Here is an 18,371-nt window from a genome sequence, read left to right on the forward strand (position 1 = left end):
GCCGGCGGGGCCGGAAACCCACACACACACACACACACACACACACACACACACACACACCCCTTGCCGAAGGCTAGAAAAGCATTAATAAGCTTTTTGCTTTCTAATGAGCCTGGTGATTCCCTGTTGGCTGGCTTATTTGGCAGTAATGCCACTTCTGCTCTTTCTTCTCAGGATGCTGTATCAATATGGCAGGTCATAGGATGCTGGGAGAGGGCCATAGGGATATATGATATAATTTTAGTATTTGTAGATGAAAGTGATTCAGTTAGCGATGACAGTAAGGATTCTTGCCTTCATTTTTTCCCTTCTGTTTCAGGAGATAAAGTACCACCTGAGGAGTTGCATTCTCCATATGAGACATTGCTGCTGAGAACATTTTTATCTTACCTTATTCATCTAGCATTTCATATCTATCACAAAGAGCATGAGTAAGTTGCTTTTTTTTATAGTGAGAATTGTTTGAGTTTCAGTAGTTAGCTATTATGTAATTACTAGAGGGTAGCCTGTCTCAGGATGAGCATGATCACTGTTTTTACTTCCTTGACCCATCTTCTTTTTCTGACCCCTCTTCTTTTTCTGTCCTTTCTCTTTCTTCTTTTTCTTTCTCCTTTTTGTGGTGATATTCTATTCACAGAATCCTGCTGAGTAGATTGATTCTGAATTTTTCAGGAAATAATCCCCTTCTGATTTCTACTAGTATTGACTTGTTTACAGTGTGTCCTTGGCAAGCATGTTTGTTTCAAATTAATATTGACTGGTGGTGTTTGGGCTTGCAATACAGAGTTCTACAAATAATCTAAAGATTCTTACTCTCAAGGCTTGTGGAGTGCAGATTTTGGTAAAGCAATAGTAGGATAAAGTCTCGAACAGCATCAGTATGGGGGTGCTTTTGGCTAATCGGTAATGCTTTTTAATGTGTAATTGTATAAAAACTTACATTTATTTCCTTATACAAAATATATTCAGGGGAAAGGAGACAACTCTGAAAATTTGTATTTTAATAGCTTTTAGAAGTTCTGTAGACCTGTAAAGAAAAGCAAACAGTCATGAACAACATATCACTTTTAACAGTACAATTAATCTGGCAGTTCAAGCAATAGTGAGTGTGGATTCAAATAAAGTGTTAAGGATGTCCTCAGAATTAGAGATTCTGATTGTAAAGCAGTGACCCTTTGTATACTATTTATCCCTGTAACTTTAATCTATAGGGTTTATCACATTAAATCTTTCAATGTGCATCAATACCACCAAAAAAACAGTGACCACAATGAAAAAAAAATCTGAAATTCCTAGCTTATTGATGGTTTTGGAAAGGGAGTGGAGGGAGTTCAGTCTGGGGTTTTTTTCAGCCCCTCCTGGAGGGTGGGGATGGGTGTTTTGGGGCTCCCCCCCAAGGTGGGGGGGCTCCAATTCATGCACCCCATCTTTCAGCACTGACTGGAGAGCCCCAAGAATGAGCTCCCTCCGCTGCCTTTCCTCCCTCCCTTTCTGAAAATAATGGGTGCTGGCAGAGAGCCCTGGCCATTGCTGTACAAACCTGGCTGCAGGCTCCCAGCCCTCAGCTAGATTCCCCTCCCACCTGGAACCAACACTGAACTTCTGTTTGGTCTGGGGTAACATTGTAACTCAGAACGCTTTGCAAAAATCATTTTAAGTTACAGCTGGGAGCTGCACTTATTTTGCATTGCTATATTTTACATACAATTTAAGTTTCCATAAAACCTTATGCGACATTATCTAGAGCCACTTTCAAACCTGCGCTCTAGTCCAAACCCTCTGACCATCCCTTTAGCTCACTCCTCAGAAGTTTTTTTGGAGAATCAGAACTGACACTGAACCTCCCTGTAGCACTACTCTTCCCCTCACCGTGTGTTCATTGTTCATTCAAGTACTGCAGAGCCTAGTATAGGAAGTCTACTGGTAGGTGACTTCTGGGCCGTCTGTACCCCACTTCTTGTCTTGACTGCCTATAATCGGAGCTTAGCACAAGAGAGACTAGTAATAGGCAGACTGAATCCTTGCATGGCATCTGCTGTGTTTGCTGTTCAGTTGTGCTAGTATAGGTAATATTGACAGGGAAGGGTGGCTCATGTAGTTAAGGCTATTTAAGAGTAATCCTCAGGGTTGACTTTAAATAATAGCATAGACATTTCCTTGGACACTTAGGTATTTTTTGAAAATCCCACCTAGTACCTGTATAATACATATAAAAGATACCTAATACTTTTGTTCTTGAGATTAATAAACATAGTTTGTCCTCTCAGAGATACACAATGGGATAACATAACATAACTTTTACTGGATAAACATCCAATCAGGCAATTTTTGCTGGTACTTTTCTGCACCGATTGACAGTGTAATATAACACTTTGTATTAATTGTAGCGATAAAGGACCGTATCTGTTCAAGTGTTTCTCAAAGATGATGTCCAAGAACATTATTCCCAATGCCTGTCATGTTCAAGGTAAGTACCACTTTTCTTTGTTATACAGAATTCATTACCATTAGTGTAATAACTACATGAAAACTACATTTTAACTTTGGCAAGCAAGGTTCTTAGAGCAGATGTTGGTTTAATAAAAGATATCACATCTACTCGAAGAACCTTGTCTGCCTATGTCCGTAGATCAGGGGTGGGCAAAATGCAGCCCATGGGCCCACCAGACCATTCTATCTGGCTCGCAGGGTCCCTAAAAAATTTAGAAAATTAATATTTATTTGCCCCTGGCTGCCTGTCATGTGGCCCTCAATGGCTTGCCAAACCTCAGTAAGTGGCCCTCTGCCTGAAATAATTGCCCGCCCCTGCCTTAGACCAACACAGCTACAACCAAAACCACCAACATTTTAACTTTTGTCTTATTCCACTTCCCTTCTACAGGCATTTTATTTCACAAACAACAACACACTGCCTCTGCCATTAATTACATTGATAAATGCTGGGAGATATACGGAGCCTTTTGCAGACCAAGCATTAGACCTCCTCATGAACCCACAATGAAGATGAGACACTTCCTCTGGATGTTGAAAGTAAACAAATTACATGCTTTTATTTGTGTTTTTAAGTGCTCACTTATTTATCCTGCTTGCAATAGCGATTTTAAATGGTTTCTCCTAAGGGCTTGACCCTGCAGATACTTTAGTGAATGAACTTACTTGTCGTCCTGACTTGTCCCATTGATTTCAAAGGGATGACTTCTTTTGAGTAAGTTCCTTACATACTTAACTTTTTGCCGGATCAAACTCTAAAATCCCTTTCTGTTTCTGTTTCTGGATGCTTTAGGTTAATTTCAAGTATATTTTTAAATTAATATAATGATTTTTACTAGCAATTTTTGTTTGGCCATTAAATTATTTTGACATTTTAATCCTTGTGCTTAAACTGTAACATTTGTTGTAGTCAAGATTCATAAATCCAGAATTTAAAAAATATTTTATTGAATGTTAGTTTATAAAACGTTTTAATGTTAAGTTTGATTAAACTGCTCTGGAATTTAGGGCTGTAACAGGGAGCTAGCAGACTCCTGTTACTTTAAGAGAAAACCGCAGCAGGGTAAGCTGACTAACTGTTAAGGAAAAGGCAGACTTGTAACCAGCTGCCAGCAATAAGGAGAAGGGGGAAGACATCTAGGCTGCTTAGTAGTCCAGAGCTGCAAACAACAGTTAAACAGCAGCAAAGCAAAGGAGTTGGTTCATTAGGTCCAGAATGTAAACCCCTGTGTGGCAGCAGAGTCACCTGACCAAAAAGGGGCAGGGCTTGAGGAATATATAAGCCCACAGCCTGAGCCAGGGCAGCAGTTGGACGCTGCAGGAGAAAGCTTACAACCAAGTAGGAACGCTACAGGGCAGTGCCCGTCTGACACCAGAGCTGCTCTGAGAACTGCTAGAAAGGCACTGATACTTTAAAGGGGAATATGACCCTGTGTAAAAGAGAGGTTTGCTTATACAGCCAGCGAGCTGAGATTTATGTTCAGGCCCAGTATGTGTAGGGGGGAGGTTGTGTTATACCTGGAGGGCTTATTCTTTTGTTATAATTTTAAGCCAGCAGTTTGGGTTGGAACTGTCAGGGGTGGAGGAGATCCCAGCAGTGTCTGAGAGGCTTGTAGCAGCTTCGAGCCCTGCCAGGAGCTGGGCTCAAGGCACGGACAGGCGGTGGCTGAGACCAAAACCTGAGGGAGAGAGACAGGAGAGTCAGCCTGAGGCCAAGAAGGTTAAGGCCACAGCCCAAAGAGGGGCATAGGCTGGGGCCAGGGGCCCACAGTCCAAAGAGGGGAAGAGACAAGAGCCTGAGAGAGTGAGACAGGAGGCTGGAGCCTAGAAGCCAGGTCCAGCATGGTGGGCCTGGGCTAAAGGGTACAGCTAGAGAAAAAGGGTGATGGCCAGAAAAGCTGAGGCCCTAACAAGGGTGTAGAGGCCTAAGGAGGCCTGATATGGGACTGGGGCTAAGTGCCTGTTGAAATGATTAATGGGTTACACTTGTGAGGCCTGGGCATAGCTGTAGGGGAGGTCAGAGGGCACAAATAGCCTTAAGGTAACAGGTGCTCTAGGGCATGGATGAGCCGGGAGGGCTCACTTAACATTCAAGGTACAGGATTTGGGACCCAGATCTGAGAGAGAGCTGCTAGGCAAGAGATGTACAGGGGCTCAATCTCGGGACTGGGGACAGCCTCCCTTGTTACCAATTACATCAAGGCATGGCAGGAGGGGAAAAAGAGGAGAGTACCCAGGGAGCCAGAGCACAGCAAGAGCTGTGTGGTCACTAGGGGTCATCATGGCCGCCCCCACCCTCCCCGCCGGGACTCAGTCCTTGTTACAGGAGCTTATTGAAAGCACATTGAATTCCTTTAGAAGGAGCTCCTTTTATATCAAGAGTTCTTGGATCAGCTCCTGTTGATTTTAAAATCACAGCCAGCTTACCTCTAGACGTGCTGCTTGCTGGTAGGTTTCCTCTGCTTTCCTGTGGGAAATGCATTCAAATAAACCCCACTCTGTTGGTTTAGTACAGGGATGTCAAGCATACGGCCCTTGGAGCCTCACCATCTGGCCCCTGGTGCTGCCCCTGAGTCTGATCAGGCCCAACCAAGGCATGTTGCATACCTGTGGTGCAGTGCTGGTCCATGGGTTGGGTCCAGCCCACAGATCTTGTCCCCTTGTAAGTTATTGGTTGATGGGGAACATAGCTAATCCATAAATGTTCCTAACGTCTCTGTTTAGCATACTATGTGAGTATGAGTGTAGCCCTGAAGTCGATGGCAACATTCCCAGTGAGGAATTGGGGACCAATTCACCTTGTATATATCATGGATTACCTTGTGAGGGGCCAAGTTTTGCTTCCCCTGAAATCTACTGACATTTTGACACTGATTTCAAAGAGAAGCCAGAACTGGCCTGTGTTATAAATATCTTGGGTCCTAATAATATGTTTTATGTACAGGATTTAAATATTCTAAGCAAACAATTAACTTCTCCAAAAGTTGTGGAAATACTGGCAAAGGAAAATCCTTTTGTACGTGACAGAGATGACAGCAACTTGGAGCATGAGGTATGAAAGGAAAGAAATATTCATTATTTCAGAGGATGAAAAGACAATTGCTACAGAAACCTTTTAGTGTTATTTTTAGAAGCTGCCAGCAAACAGTAGATCTTTGTTTTTACTTCATCATATAGTTTTTTGAGCTTATATACTTCTTATTGTTCCATGGTGTGCTTGTTATTGTGGCCTTCTGACTTCCAGGGTACATTCTCTAAATCCTAGGATTGTTCAGCAAGTATTAAGAATATTCTTTTAAAGTACAACATACAGTGATATTCATCCAGGACAGTGGAAGACCCTTTGCAACCATTAATTTCTAAGGGGGGAACTGCAAAGTGGGGAGGAGGTCTCAGCGGTTCTGGACATATTGGAGGCGTTAGGACAGCTGTGGGCCCCCAGATCTGCATGGGTACGGGTCCCAGAATGCATGAAGAGGGGGCATGAAATGAAGGAGCCTATTTCCCAGCCCATAGGCTAAAGTACAGAAGGACTTCCTTACATCCAGCCTCTGATTTCATTCCATCAGTCCCTACAAAAATTGCCCTTGGGCTTTGTCTAGGGAGGCTAAATTTTACCCCTAAAAATTAATTTTCACATAGTAGAAATCTCTTATAAATAATGTAACTGAGCTTGTCTTTTAATATCTGTATTTGATAGCATGGTTGAAACAAGTGCATTTATTACCAAGCAAAGAGAAGAATCCATTACCTGGCCATTGTTATGATGTAGCAGCATTGTATGTAATGATTCATGGTCAGCCAAAACCTATGCGAGCCAAATGACAATACTAGTTATCTTGCAGCCCGTTAGGGAGAGGGAGATTCTTGAGCTTTAATATCAGGAGTAGTGAAAACTTAGCCAGGGAGATAATGCAGTATAGTATTTTAATTTAGTTTATATCATGTGAAATATTGTATAATCTGAAAACAGGATTTAGTAATTTTGATCAACTAGACTTTGACTATGTTCAGAGATTAAATATTTTCTTTGTTTGTTTCACTCTAGTTGGTTTTTCTTGAATTCTTTGAAGCTCTCCTGGATTGTGCACTGTTATATGTTACCAGTGATATGATTAAGCAGCAAGTAGAACATGTCAGTCAGAAAAGAAGCAGTTGTAGGAGTGAGGATTACTCAGGAGTCAAGCATACAGCTCAGCACCCAGAATGCCTCTCACATCGGGTAAGATGGGTACAGGACGAAGTAAGCTATGTTATAACTGCTGTTATTACTATACCCACAGATTTCTGTAATTTCTGCAATTGTTCTAGTTCCATAGAAACAGATTTAGATGTCTACTTTTCATGGCTTCATGGAAAAATGTGCAAGTGTTTGTGTGGGAAGAAGACAAGTGGATGGACATTTTTGATAGAGTGGAGGAAGTGATGTGACAACAGATGAGTGCCTTGCTTAGAGTAGTTCTTTGGGTAGATGCGATATATCTTTTATTAGACCAACTAAATACTTGGAAAAATTTGTTCTTTAAAAGCTTTCAGGCACAAACGCCCTTCTTCAGGGATAGGGAGAGTTTGTTGGTGTTTGTGTGCTCTTCTAGGTAGAATAGAAGTCAATATGCAAAAACAGGTCTGTAAAAATGCAAATACATGGCAGTGAGGATCTGAGGGAATGGGAGGCAATAGATGAGAGACAGGGAGGGGCAGGAGGAATATAGAACTGGTGATAGAACGTAGTTGGTAAAATGCAGACAGGTTACCTGGGGTTATCAGATGGCAGGCAGGTTATAATGTGCCGTAAATCCAATGTCTACATTTAGTCCATGATTTTTTGTATCCATTAGATTTATGAAGTGAAGTTTGTAGGTTCATCTATAAAAGGTGTTTTGTAAATTCCCTTTGAGGATTAGAACTGAGAGATTGGAGAGAGAGTGGTTATCTTGTGAGAAGTGTGCACCTACAGGTAATTGGGTGTTTTTGTCTTTGATAGATTTTTGGTGTGCGTTCATTCTGGTACACAGTTATTTGGTTTCTACATATTTTCCATCTGGGCATTTAGTGCACTGGATGAGATTAGATTATATTTCTGGAGGTGCAGGTGTAGTTATTGTGGGAGTGGTGGAAATGTGTTGGGAAGGTTTTACATTTCTTGCTCTGGCATGGTCTGGATCCATCTGGTGTGCTTTGGGTCATAGGAAGTTTGCTTCTGGTGATGTGGTTGGTGAGACTGAGTGCTTGTTTAAAGGCTAGAATGGGTGGTTCTGGAAAGATCTCTTTGAGAATTGAGGCGTTTTCTAGTATGGGTTCCAGTTGTTTGAGGATTTTCCATATAGGTTCCCGGGAAGAATGGTATGTCACCAATGATGTGTGATTCGCGGGGATTTTCTTTTTGTACTGCAGCAGTACTTCACATGGTATCCTGGTGGCCCTTTCAAAAGTATGATCTCTCTCTCTCTCTCTCTCTCTCTGGAGGAATGTGCTTGTTGGATGAATGCCCTTTTGAGATTTGTGAGGTTTGTGATTGGGTATTCTCTGCAAATTCGGTGGTATTGGAAGACTTGGCTATATATTACAGCTTTTGTGGTGTGTTTAGGGCAGGGGTGAGCAAAATATGGCCTAAATGATGAAGATATCATCTATACATCTTAGGTATAGCATGGGTTTGATGGTGCAGCTCTTGAGGAATTCTTCCAGGTGGGCCATTTAAAAGGTTGGCTTTTTGGAGGGCCATTTTGGTGCCCACAGCTGTGCCCACAGCCTGGAGGAATTGTTGGTTATTGAAAGTGAAGTTGTTGTATGTGAGGATGAAGTGTGTAAGTTCAGTAATATCTTTAGGTCTGTATTCTTTCAGTTGTAATCTTGCGCTTGTAGATATGCAAGGCAAGCTTGGATGCTATCCTGGTGTGGGATGTTGGTATATAAGCTGGTAACATCCATGGTGGCTAGGATGGTATTGCTGGGAAAGTGATCTATGTTTTTAAGTTTTTGTAGAAAGTCTGTTGTATCTTGGACAAAACTCACTCTTTGGGTGACAAGAGGTTTTAGGATGGATTTGATGAAAGCCGATATTTCCTCATTTAGGGTTCCATGGTTGCATATTATAGGTCTGCCTGGGTTTTTTTGTTTGTGGATTTTAGGGAGCATGTAAAAAGTCCCAGGGTTAGGTAGTGGGGGGGATCCCAGTTCTATAGTTTTTCTTGTAGTTCAGTTGGAAATGATGTGATGGTGGTTTTGAGTTTTTTAAGGTGAAAAGGGGAGTTGGCTCTTCTCCTGTTTTTCATAGTAGGTGGTGTCAGAGTTGTCTCTTGGCTGCTTTTATGTGGTCTTCATAGTTAAGGATAACTATAGCTCCTCCCATAGGCAACTGGTAAGGGGTGCATGGGGGTGCACCTGCCCCCCCTGACGGGGACGGTGCTCCCCTGATGGCTGACACCAACGCTGTTGGCAGGGCTGGTGCCCCCCCTGACAGGGCCGCCACTGTTGGTGGCTTCTGCAGGTGCCCCCCCAGATTCAGGAGGCACCAGTCACTCATGGCTCCTCCTCTATTTGCTGGTTTTATTTCTATTTGGTGATGGTTCTTAGAGATTCTGTGGCCCTTCTCTCTGAAAGTGAGAGGTTGTTATAGTGGTGTTTGTTGATTATTTCATTGACTGCTCCAGGGAAAGAATGAACAATATACCGGTTGAGGTTTGAATTTCATCCACTGTGAGGTGTCCAATCTGATGGTTTCTTTGGATTTTTTGTTGTTAATCTTTTCCTTGATGTTGTCACAGGATGAAGTCTTGTTGACAGTGGATTAATTTTGGTTATGGAAATATTCCTTGAGACACAGGCGTTGAGAAAAATTCTTCTAGTTCTACATTGTAGTATCTTATTAGGGTATTTTTCCAGACAGAAATTAAGGCCTTTTAGAGAGGACAGAATGGTCAGCTTTGGTAAGGGTGTGCATGGAGAGAGTGATGATAGTTGAGAGCTGATTGGTTCCTTCAGCTTCATTGGGTCTGAGGTTGGAATGATGTACAGTATTGGTGTTGTTTTTCTGCTGGTTGTTTAGTGGCTGGGAAAGCTGTTCCTGTGGAAATTGGTTCCATTTCTTCTTTTTATGTTGGATGGATGTTGTAAAAAATCTTTGGTAGTCTTTTTGTATTTGTTGTATAATGTTTGGGAAGATATTTGGATCTATCTCTTTAAGTTTTTGTATTATGTATTGATTTTCTTCTTGAGTCAATCTCTTTTTGGAGTAGGTTATGTGAAGGAGATGATAAGTTTTTCTGAAGTTCTGCATAACTGTGAAGCATATTTGGAGCTGTGTGTAGTAGTCAGAGGATTGTAGATGTTCACTCCTCTGGGAATGATGTTGTGTTTCTTGCATAGGCTTAGAAAATATATGTCGATGTTGGGTTTGCCTTCTTCGTGTTGTGAAGTTTCCATGCTTAGAGTACAGTTCTGAAAACTGTGCTTGTAAAAATGGTGTTATGAGTTCTACATTCAATGACTCTCTTGCTCCTGGTCATCAAATGGGTGCTTTCCATCTTTCTTAACTTATTAATAAGATAGAGCTGACCAAATGATGCTTTCAGAGACAACTGTGCAAAGGTGCTGACAGCAGAGAGGCAGCAGAAGGCATCCTTTGGCATGCAGAATGGTTAGTCTTGGGAATGCTGCATGAGATTAGAAGAACCCACCCTGCATCTCAGAGTCCTGACAGAGTTTGAAAATGTTGGTAGCTTAAGAGCCCAAATAAAAGACCTTTTTAACCTGTAAACTGGGCCGATTTTAGAGCCAGTGGGTTTCAGTGAATATGGAACCTACAAGGCTACTTTCAGATAATGCTATGAAAAATGACCTCATTGTAAAGAGTCTCCACTATATATGAAATAACCTGTTGGAAAAACTACTTTAGACATAGAAAAGTTTATTGCTTTCATTAGCCAGGCACTTGATACTTTGGTATGCAGAAGGTTTAAATCAACTGGTGGAAGTGAGTGGTTTGACTTTGATTTTTGCTGTTATAGACACAAACACTTCTGTGTATTTTTGCATTAGTCCATTCATAGCAGAAGTACGATCAGCGCTGACACAAACCGTGAAGCTTCTGAGGCAAGTCATTTCTGTATTGGTACGATGCCATCTTCAAGCAAGATTGCCGAGTCATCAAACTCTAACAAGATAAAGAAACCTGAGGTCTGTAAATCAAGTGCTTTGCAAAAGAGAAGGGGGAGGGGCCATCATTTCTGCTATGTTAGAGTCTGAACTGGGGGGCAGCAGCTTTTCCTCTTGTGTTAAGTCTCATGTAGTAACAGTCTGAAATGTGTTTGGGGAAAAAGCTGGCCACAGTGAAATTGTTGTACTTTGCCATTAATTGCAATAGGATGAAAGTTAACTACTGTTACTGTATAATACATACTTATGCATGCATACACATTTAAACATAGTATTTTTCCCTAACTCCTTCTGCTTAGTATTTTGCTTTCCCTTGTACGTTTGATATTCTGTCTAAAGCTGGAAAGAGACCATAAAGAATTATGCAATAGCTGCACCTTTGGGAGTTGGCGCATTACATTTCTGGCATGATGAATAAGCTAATATTGCCATAAATAGAAATGTGCCACACATTCATCACATTTATGGTGCCACAAAATGTGAAAGCAATCACAAAGACATTCCTCAAAATGTGTAATATCTTTGTAGCTGGTTTATATGGCACCATAAATGGAATGTGTGGCATGACCCAGCATCTGGATGTCAACAAGCTGATTGTTGACATTAGAAAATGGGCAGTCCCAGGTTTAGAACTTGTCTGAGTGCTGCCCTCGTCCCAAAACTAACAGTTAATGATTGTCAGCCTTGGGATATGGGCTTGCCAGGACCTGGCAACTTAAAGAGCCTTGCTCTGCAGCCCCTACTCTTTAATGTTCTTTTAAGGTGTTTGGTCCCAGCAAGCCTCAGAACATGAAGCAGCTCCAGGGCCTGGTGCACAGCCCTTCCTGATCCTCAGGGTCAGACAGGGGACAGCCCTGGGTCTGAACCAGGGCTGGGGCCAACCAGGGTTGGATTCCAATGCTTATCAGGATTCAGCACTGGGGTCTGGGACAAAGTTGCCACTTGCCCAGTTGGCAGGATAGGTCTGGGGGCAGCTCCAGGTCCCAGAGGCTGCCCCCAGACCTGGCTGCCTGCTGATCTATCCCAGGGGATGCTGGGCAGCTCTTTAAAAATAGATGCACAGGTGAGGATGAGCAGCTTCTCCCATCCCCAGCTGCACAGGCTAGTTCAAAGATGCACCCTACACATGCATTGGGGCATGGAGGGGGCTCCCCCCATCCCCAACTGCATCATGGGGGGGTGCCATGAGTCTGACATTGAGGAGCTTCTACCAATGTCAGACTTATGGCACCCAGGGAACTCAGAAAAGCAGGCAGGCATTCAGCCATGGCTCCCAGGTGCATGCATGCTTTTTAAAAGCCGAGAACACTATGAGGGTAAGGCTCCCCAGTGTTTGGCTCACTGCACCCTGGAACTTTACAAAGTGAATGTGCAGTTGCGAGCCCCAGTTGCTTACTTGCTTTATGTTCCCAAACACCCATGAAAGCAGTACCTGAGGAACACTGAGCTCTTGGCTCCCAACTGCTGCTTCCGTGTGTGGGAGGGGTACAGCTGGAGAACAGGGAGTTTCTCAATCCCCATCTGCAGATGCCTCCCTCTGCTGGCAGCTAGCATTCATTCAACTGGGGTTTGAGAAATGTTATGACCTGTTCCCAGAATTGTGTGACCTGCCATGCACATCTGCATGGTCTGGGGAATGGAGCATAGGATTCCTCGGACCCCAGCTGCATGACTGCCTTAACAGCTGCCAGCAGCCTTATAGCTGGGAACAGCAGGACACTGGGGAGTCCGTCTTTAGTTGCTGGGGGAGACTGGGAAAAGTTAGGAACTGGAGAAAGAGAAGGTGTTCCTGTTTTGTTGTATCTGATAGAACATGCCGTATTTTCAGTATGTTTTGTTTCTGAAAACAAGTTCCTTTGTATATTTTGCATCTCATCTGTTTACTTTGGAATGAAGATAAGCTTTAACTATTCTTTCTTCCTGTTAATGTTACCAAGTTAATAGAACTGGATAAGAGCAGCCTGGAATATGTCCATCCTCACACAAGAAGAACTGCAGAATCTCATCACAAAACTGCAGGGTCAAATTCTGCTAACAGGAACCTTTGCAACTCTGCCTTTGCAAAGCTCTGTCCAGTGATGTCGCGCTGATATAAGTGGGGGCAGAAGCTGGTCTATAACATCTTTCAAGTGTTTTCACAAAGAAGTATGAAAGAGCATGCAATAATGATTTAGCTTTTTTAGATTAATTTGAGTTTCAGATCCCAGGAGAAATGTGGAGTTCTGGCTTTTATCACATAGTATCTGATATTGAGCATTTAGGGATGAGAAGTAGAATGTCATTTTATGGGCACATGTCAGAGGACACAATAGTGTAAGGCTGCATAGGATGAATCGTGAAAGGAGGAGGATCACAGGCCTGTATTCGTTTTCTCTTTTCACATTCTCCATTAACTTCTCTCTTTACAGCTGTATTTGTGCAGTTGTTTGGGCTAGCACTTTCTTCCACTAATTAATATAGTCAGTAGTAAAGATTCACTGCAATTTCAATAAGATGGGAAGACTAATGCTAGCTGCCATAGAAGGATGTGCATGACAAGACCCTCTTTATATTCAGCAGAGCTCTGAGGAGCAAGGTAGTTGTCTTCTGAAAGCCTGTGGCTCAAAAGCTTGTTCACTGTTACTGTAGATCAGGGGTGGGCAAAATATAGCCCACAGGCTGAATCCAGCCCACCAAAGCATTTCATCTGGCCCACAGCAGGTCCCTTGGCCCCACCTGGCCCAAGTGCAGGGGGCAGCCTGAGAGGTGTGTAGCTAGTCTTGCCGTCTTTGGCCATGCAGTGGGGCTGGGGAAGTGTAGTACCGAGACTCCATTTCCCAGCTGCCCCAGTGGTGGCTCCTTCTGGCTGCCGCTGCCAAGCCTCAGCTCCAGCCCCGCTGGCTGGGCACCCTGGCCCATCCACCCCGTACCCACAACCAGGACTGCCAGATGGAGTGGACAGGGTCTCCATGGAGACTGGCTGGGACCCACACAGGCAAGATGCATGGCTAGGTGGCTGGAATGGGGCTGCGGGCAGACAGGGAGTCATGTCCAAGAGCAGGACGGTTGGGGGCAGGGCTGGAGATAGGGATTGGGATCTTGTGGCAGTGATGACATGGTGCTGGGCTGCGATCTGCCTACATTTTCCTTTCATGGGTACCGGTTCTGCAGGTAGGGGCATGCAAGGAGCGGATCATGGCTCTGCCCCCGGCCCTGGCCCTGCGCTGTCACAACCCTGCAATCCCGATCCCATTCCCAGACGGGGCTCCCTGCCTACCCGCAACTCCATCCCATCCTCCCAGCTGTGTGCCCTGCCTGTGCAGGCCCTGGCTGGTCTCGAGGGCAGCTACAATCCACTCCCTGCATGTCCCTGCCTGTGGAACTGGCTCCCATCACAGGGATGTGTAGGAAGCAGATCATGACTCTGTTCCAGGCCCTAGTCCCACACTGTCTCCACCCAGCAATCCCAATCCCAGTCCCAGCCCTGGCCCTGCCTGCCCATCCCACTCCTGGATGCTACTCCCTGCCTGTCTGTGGCTCCATCCTAGTCAGCTGGCCATGCCTGGGAGCCACTTAGAGCTGTTGCAAGGGGGAGGGTGCTGGCCTGGTGCTCAACAGCTCACTAAAACTCCCCAAGTGGTCCTCTGGCCAAAATAATTGCCTGCTCCTGCTGTAGATGGATACTTGGGCAGGTAACATGAGTTAATGTACTGAACAAAGGGCTAGGAACCAGGCAGTTCCATGTTCTCATCCTGCCTCTGTTGCTGTCTCACAGTATGTTCTTGGACTAGTCACAGGCCCAAATTCTCCAACTTCTATGAAGCTCCTGGGGGGTACTGCGAGTTTCACTGTTTGCACAAGAGCCAGTTTCTAACTTGGGACTTTCTCTGTCTGTGCCTCTATTCCTCCTGCTGTGAAACAGATGTAATCTTATATCCCTAAATGGTATCACAGTGATACTGCTATGATTGAGGAGCTAATGTTTGTGCAAACCTTTGAAAATGTCAAACACTGGCAGATGCCAAGGATTGGAAAATATATATTATAGCAGGCACAAGTGCAGAATCTGCTTTTGTGGGAGTTTCTTGTCCTCTAATGTAGTAGCAGACACGATTCAAAATGCACTGGGGTAGAGGGAGGCACAACTTCTGAAGCAATTCCCTTTTTCTTTTCAATGCTAGCTTAAGTCTAAGGACTCTACATCTGAATGTAAAACTTCTCCGCAGACTCAGAAGCTAAATGAGAAAGAAAGAGGTTCATTTATTCAAGCATCTTATGCTGGTGAGTACTATTGTGTAGCAGTTAGCATCTAGAACAACAGGTAGGAAAGTGAGCATATGGCTCTCACTAGAACCACCGAGTTAAAAATATAGCTCAGCATTTGTACAGTTGAATGTATCTTGATTATGGAGTGAAGGCAGCATTTAGTTTTACACTTAACACAGATCTTAAATCACTTCATTTAACACTTCATCTCCATACGTCTGTGCCATTGCAATCATGGCCAAGCTTGAAACTGAGTTTATTTCTGCACTCCATTTGTCTTGTTTCAGAATCCCTTCCCTCGTTCTTGGGGAAGTCTGTTTTTCAGATCAGAGCTTAAGTGTGTGACCAGCCACAGCAGTTCATTCCCCATCTTAGCTAACCTTGTCAGACACCAACTCAATTAAAACAGTTGTGCAACTTTCGCTGTCCCTGTAGATGCTTTTGGGGACACTTCTGCTTTGTGTGTTTGGGCACAGGAGGACAGGACTAGAACAGGTGAGCAGGCAGGCCACATGGTCAGCTCAGTTTTCCAGCCCATTGTTAACTTGGTTGGAGCTGAGGAATAGGTGTTGACTGGGAGGATAAATGACTACTTAAGGGGAAAAGGGCCTGGAAAAATGGTCAGTAGTTTGCAGGGAAGAGAATTATTCATATGCAGGTGAGCTTGAGAAACACTTTAGTGCTATAAAGAGACAGCAGCAGTCCCCTGCAGTTTCACTAATTAACTGCTGTGGTGTTCCATGGAGCCCTGGTGTCCTGAGCTTGCCCAAAGGGCAACAGTGGATTCTCCTGCAGAACTTAGCTCTGCAAGCGCCAAGTAGGATTTGAAGCCAGTCACAGCATTCTCTGTTCTACACTTCTCCCAGGCCACTGCAGGATGTCCTTGTTGCAATGAAGTGCTACTCAACATAGCCATCTTCTACATCTTTCATTCTCTTCCCCAGTTCAATCACTAAAAAAACACGGAATGAGCAGTTAATTGGGACCATTAATCTTGGGCCAGCCTCAAGCCACACCTTGGCACCAGCTGCATTCACAGACTCCTCTCCTTTTTTGCTTTGAACACAGTATTGTTCATCATACACAGCTCTTCCCTCTAAATCATGCTTGCACGTGCACACCTAACACTGATCTTAAGAATTTTAAGGTAATGATAGTCATTCACTAATAAATGTACATTGATCAAAGATTGATGTAGTTGGGTGAAAGTTAAAATTGGGTATGCCAAGGGCTGGATGTGGGGGGTTCAAAGGTATTTTATTGTGGAAGAAGTAGTCAGATAGGATGGATGTTTTGTGTCTCTTTGATGAGGGGGGTGGATGTCAGTGTTAGCCTAACAAGTGTTTTTCTTGATTTTTTTTTTTTTTTTTTTTAATGTTTGCAGCAGTAGAGAATGGTAGATAAGTCTTAATTTTATGTTCATTTTGTTTGTATAGCAACTTTCAGAGGGTTCTCAAAACCACAGATGCCTAATGCAAAAGGAGATGGGTTACTTACAATTTATATCACCTGCTGACCTTAGTAGAGATGTATTGGTGAGGTCTTTTGCAATAGAACGCTCGGATGTTATACAAGTTTCAATCCGTGCTGCAGCTAATCACCCTAAATGATTTTCTTCTGTCTGCTGATTACTGTACTATATTGTTGTTAGTTCATTTTATGACAGCCATACAGCTGAAACCTTGTGCTTATGAGTTACATTTTTAAATGTAATGATTAATGATAAAATTGCCCATGGTAAAAGAGACAATATTAGGCTGAAACATTCCTTCTCAAACCTCACCCATCTCTGCAGGAGTGAAACCCATTCAGCAAAATTAGCTTTTTTTTACTGGGGCAAAGCTATATGCAAACTGCAGCACTGTGCTGGAATGACAGGTAACAATTTATAGTTGCTTAATATGGAGACATAAAAAGTTAACATGTTAAATGACTCAGTAGTCTGAAAATATTTTCTTCCCTGCAGCACTAAACAGCTCCTTCTCCTCCAGCACAGCACACCTACAATCTACAGATGACAAAGATGAAATATTAGTACAGTCGTTGCCCATTTTGGAGACAGAAAAAGGCCAAGTTCTCAGCAGTCCAATGAAAGAACTGGCAGGGAAAGTAGTCTTGAAGATTTGGTACCAGTTTTAAACAAACATACAAAAAAAAAAATCACTCAGCTCAGGAACTGCTAAATTTTAATTGAATAGTAGATTCTAACCCTTCATGCTATTGTCAGAAGAGGGCAGTAAAAGAACATCTAAAAGAGGAGAGAGCTAGTTCAAAAGAAATTAAGTCACTTAAAAAATAAGATGTGTAATGATTTCTCCTCCTCCATGTTTCCCCAGTTTTAAAATGATACTCCTTCCTTTAAAGGGCACTGTGAACTTATGCATAAATGAATATGTTCATTCTTACTCGGTGTGTGTCCTTATTTACCATCATTACCTGGAGTAAGAAAATGCATATTACAGAGCATAGTTCTACAATAGTGCACAGGTAATTCAGCTGGTAAATAATAGTTAAGACATGGTAGTTAAGGGCACATGCAATATGTAGCATTTAATCTAAACATCCACTTTTTGTCCTCATGGTGGTCATCTGCCTACAGTAGCCCCTGCCTCTATAGGGATTCTTGTTTCTGTTGTTCTTCATAACTGTGGAAGTCCTTTTACTGCTGAGGAACTCCAGATGCTAGAACAGAAGCAAAAAGCTCCAGCTTTGTGTAGTGACTGTCTGTATGGTATTCTCTCTCTTCTCTTAAAATAAGTAGAACAATGATAGGGTAAAGGAGCATGTGAGTTTAGAATCCAAAATTGGACTGCTGTTTAATTGCACTGGATTTTGTGTATTGGCACAAGAAATCAGGCTCTGTTCATTCTACTTCTATGCAAAAACTTACTTTTTTGTGTGTGTCTATTTAGAACTGTTTTTAAAAGGGAGGACACCCTTGTCAGAGTTACATTCCAGCAGTAAAACCACTGACCTCAGGCCACCCATGGTTTTTTTTAGTGTTCTGGACCAAGCTCTTCCTATCCGAGCAGAACTACTTTAAAAGACACTGATCCACATCCCCACCTCTTTTCTGCTATATTTTTCCCTTTGGTCCAGGACCTACATAGTTACAGATTTAGAGGAAGGAAGAACAGGATTTGCATCTTAAAGGAGCCAGTGCTGAGCTTCCTCAAGCATGAGCTTCATCATTTCAAGCATACCTAACTGCTGTGATCTTCCTTTCTTCTGTGTTGTGTACAAGACAAACAGATATGAAATTGCTACAGCAGTAATGTTAATGCTAGATGAATGCCTCTACAATAGAGTTCAAAGGGGAAACCTGCTTTGCCTGTACTCATGGCCCCTCCATTATGGTGGTTAGAGACAGCCAGTTACAGACTAAAAGGAAGGAGGCTACCATTTCTTTGCCATTGCCATACTGTTTATGGAGGTTTTCCACAACAAGTAGCCCTCCATACTAGGCAACAGAAAGCACA

The 18,371-nt window shown here is 43.2% G+C and overlaps 1 protein-coding gene across 1 annotated transcript in view; it reads left to right on the forward strand.

Moving 5' to 3' along the window:
* Positions 1–18,371, forward strand: part of RSPH10B (radial spoke head 10 homolog B) — a 40,245-nt gene that overhangs the window by 14,920 nt on the left and 6,954 nt on the right. The window contains exons 12-19 of the mRNA XM_025213108.1: positions 320–431; positions 2,388–2,467; positions 2,882–3,030; positions 5,435–5,542; positions 6,539–6,712; positions 10,531–10,668; positions 14,808–14,907; positions 16,859–16,996. Of these exons, the coding sequence (XP_025068893.1) occupies positions 320–431; positions 2,388–2,467; positions 2,882–3,030; positions 5,435–5,542; positions 6,539–6,712; positions 10,531–10,668; positions 14,808–14,907; positions 16,859–16,996 (999 nt within the window). The remainder of the gene's footprint in view (positions 1–319; positions 432–2,387; positions 2,468–2,881; positions 3,031–5,434; positions 5,543–6,538; positions 6,713–10,530; positions 10,669–14,807; positions 14,908–16,858; positions 16,997–18,371) is intronic.

This window comes from Alligator sinensis, unplaced genomic scaffold, assembly GCF_000455745.1.
Source record: "Alligator sinensis unplaced genomic scaffold, ASM45574v1 scaffold990_1, whole genome shotgun sequence".
NCBI classification, from domain to species: Eukaryota; Metazoa; Chordata; order Crocodylia; family Alligatoridae; genus Alligator; species Alligator sinensis.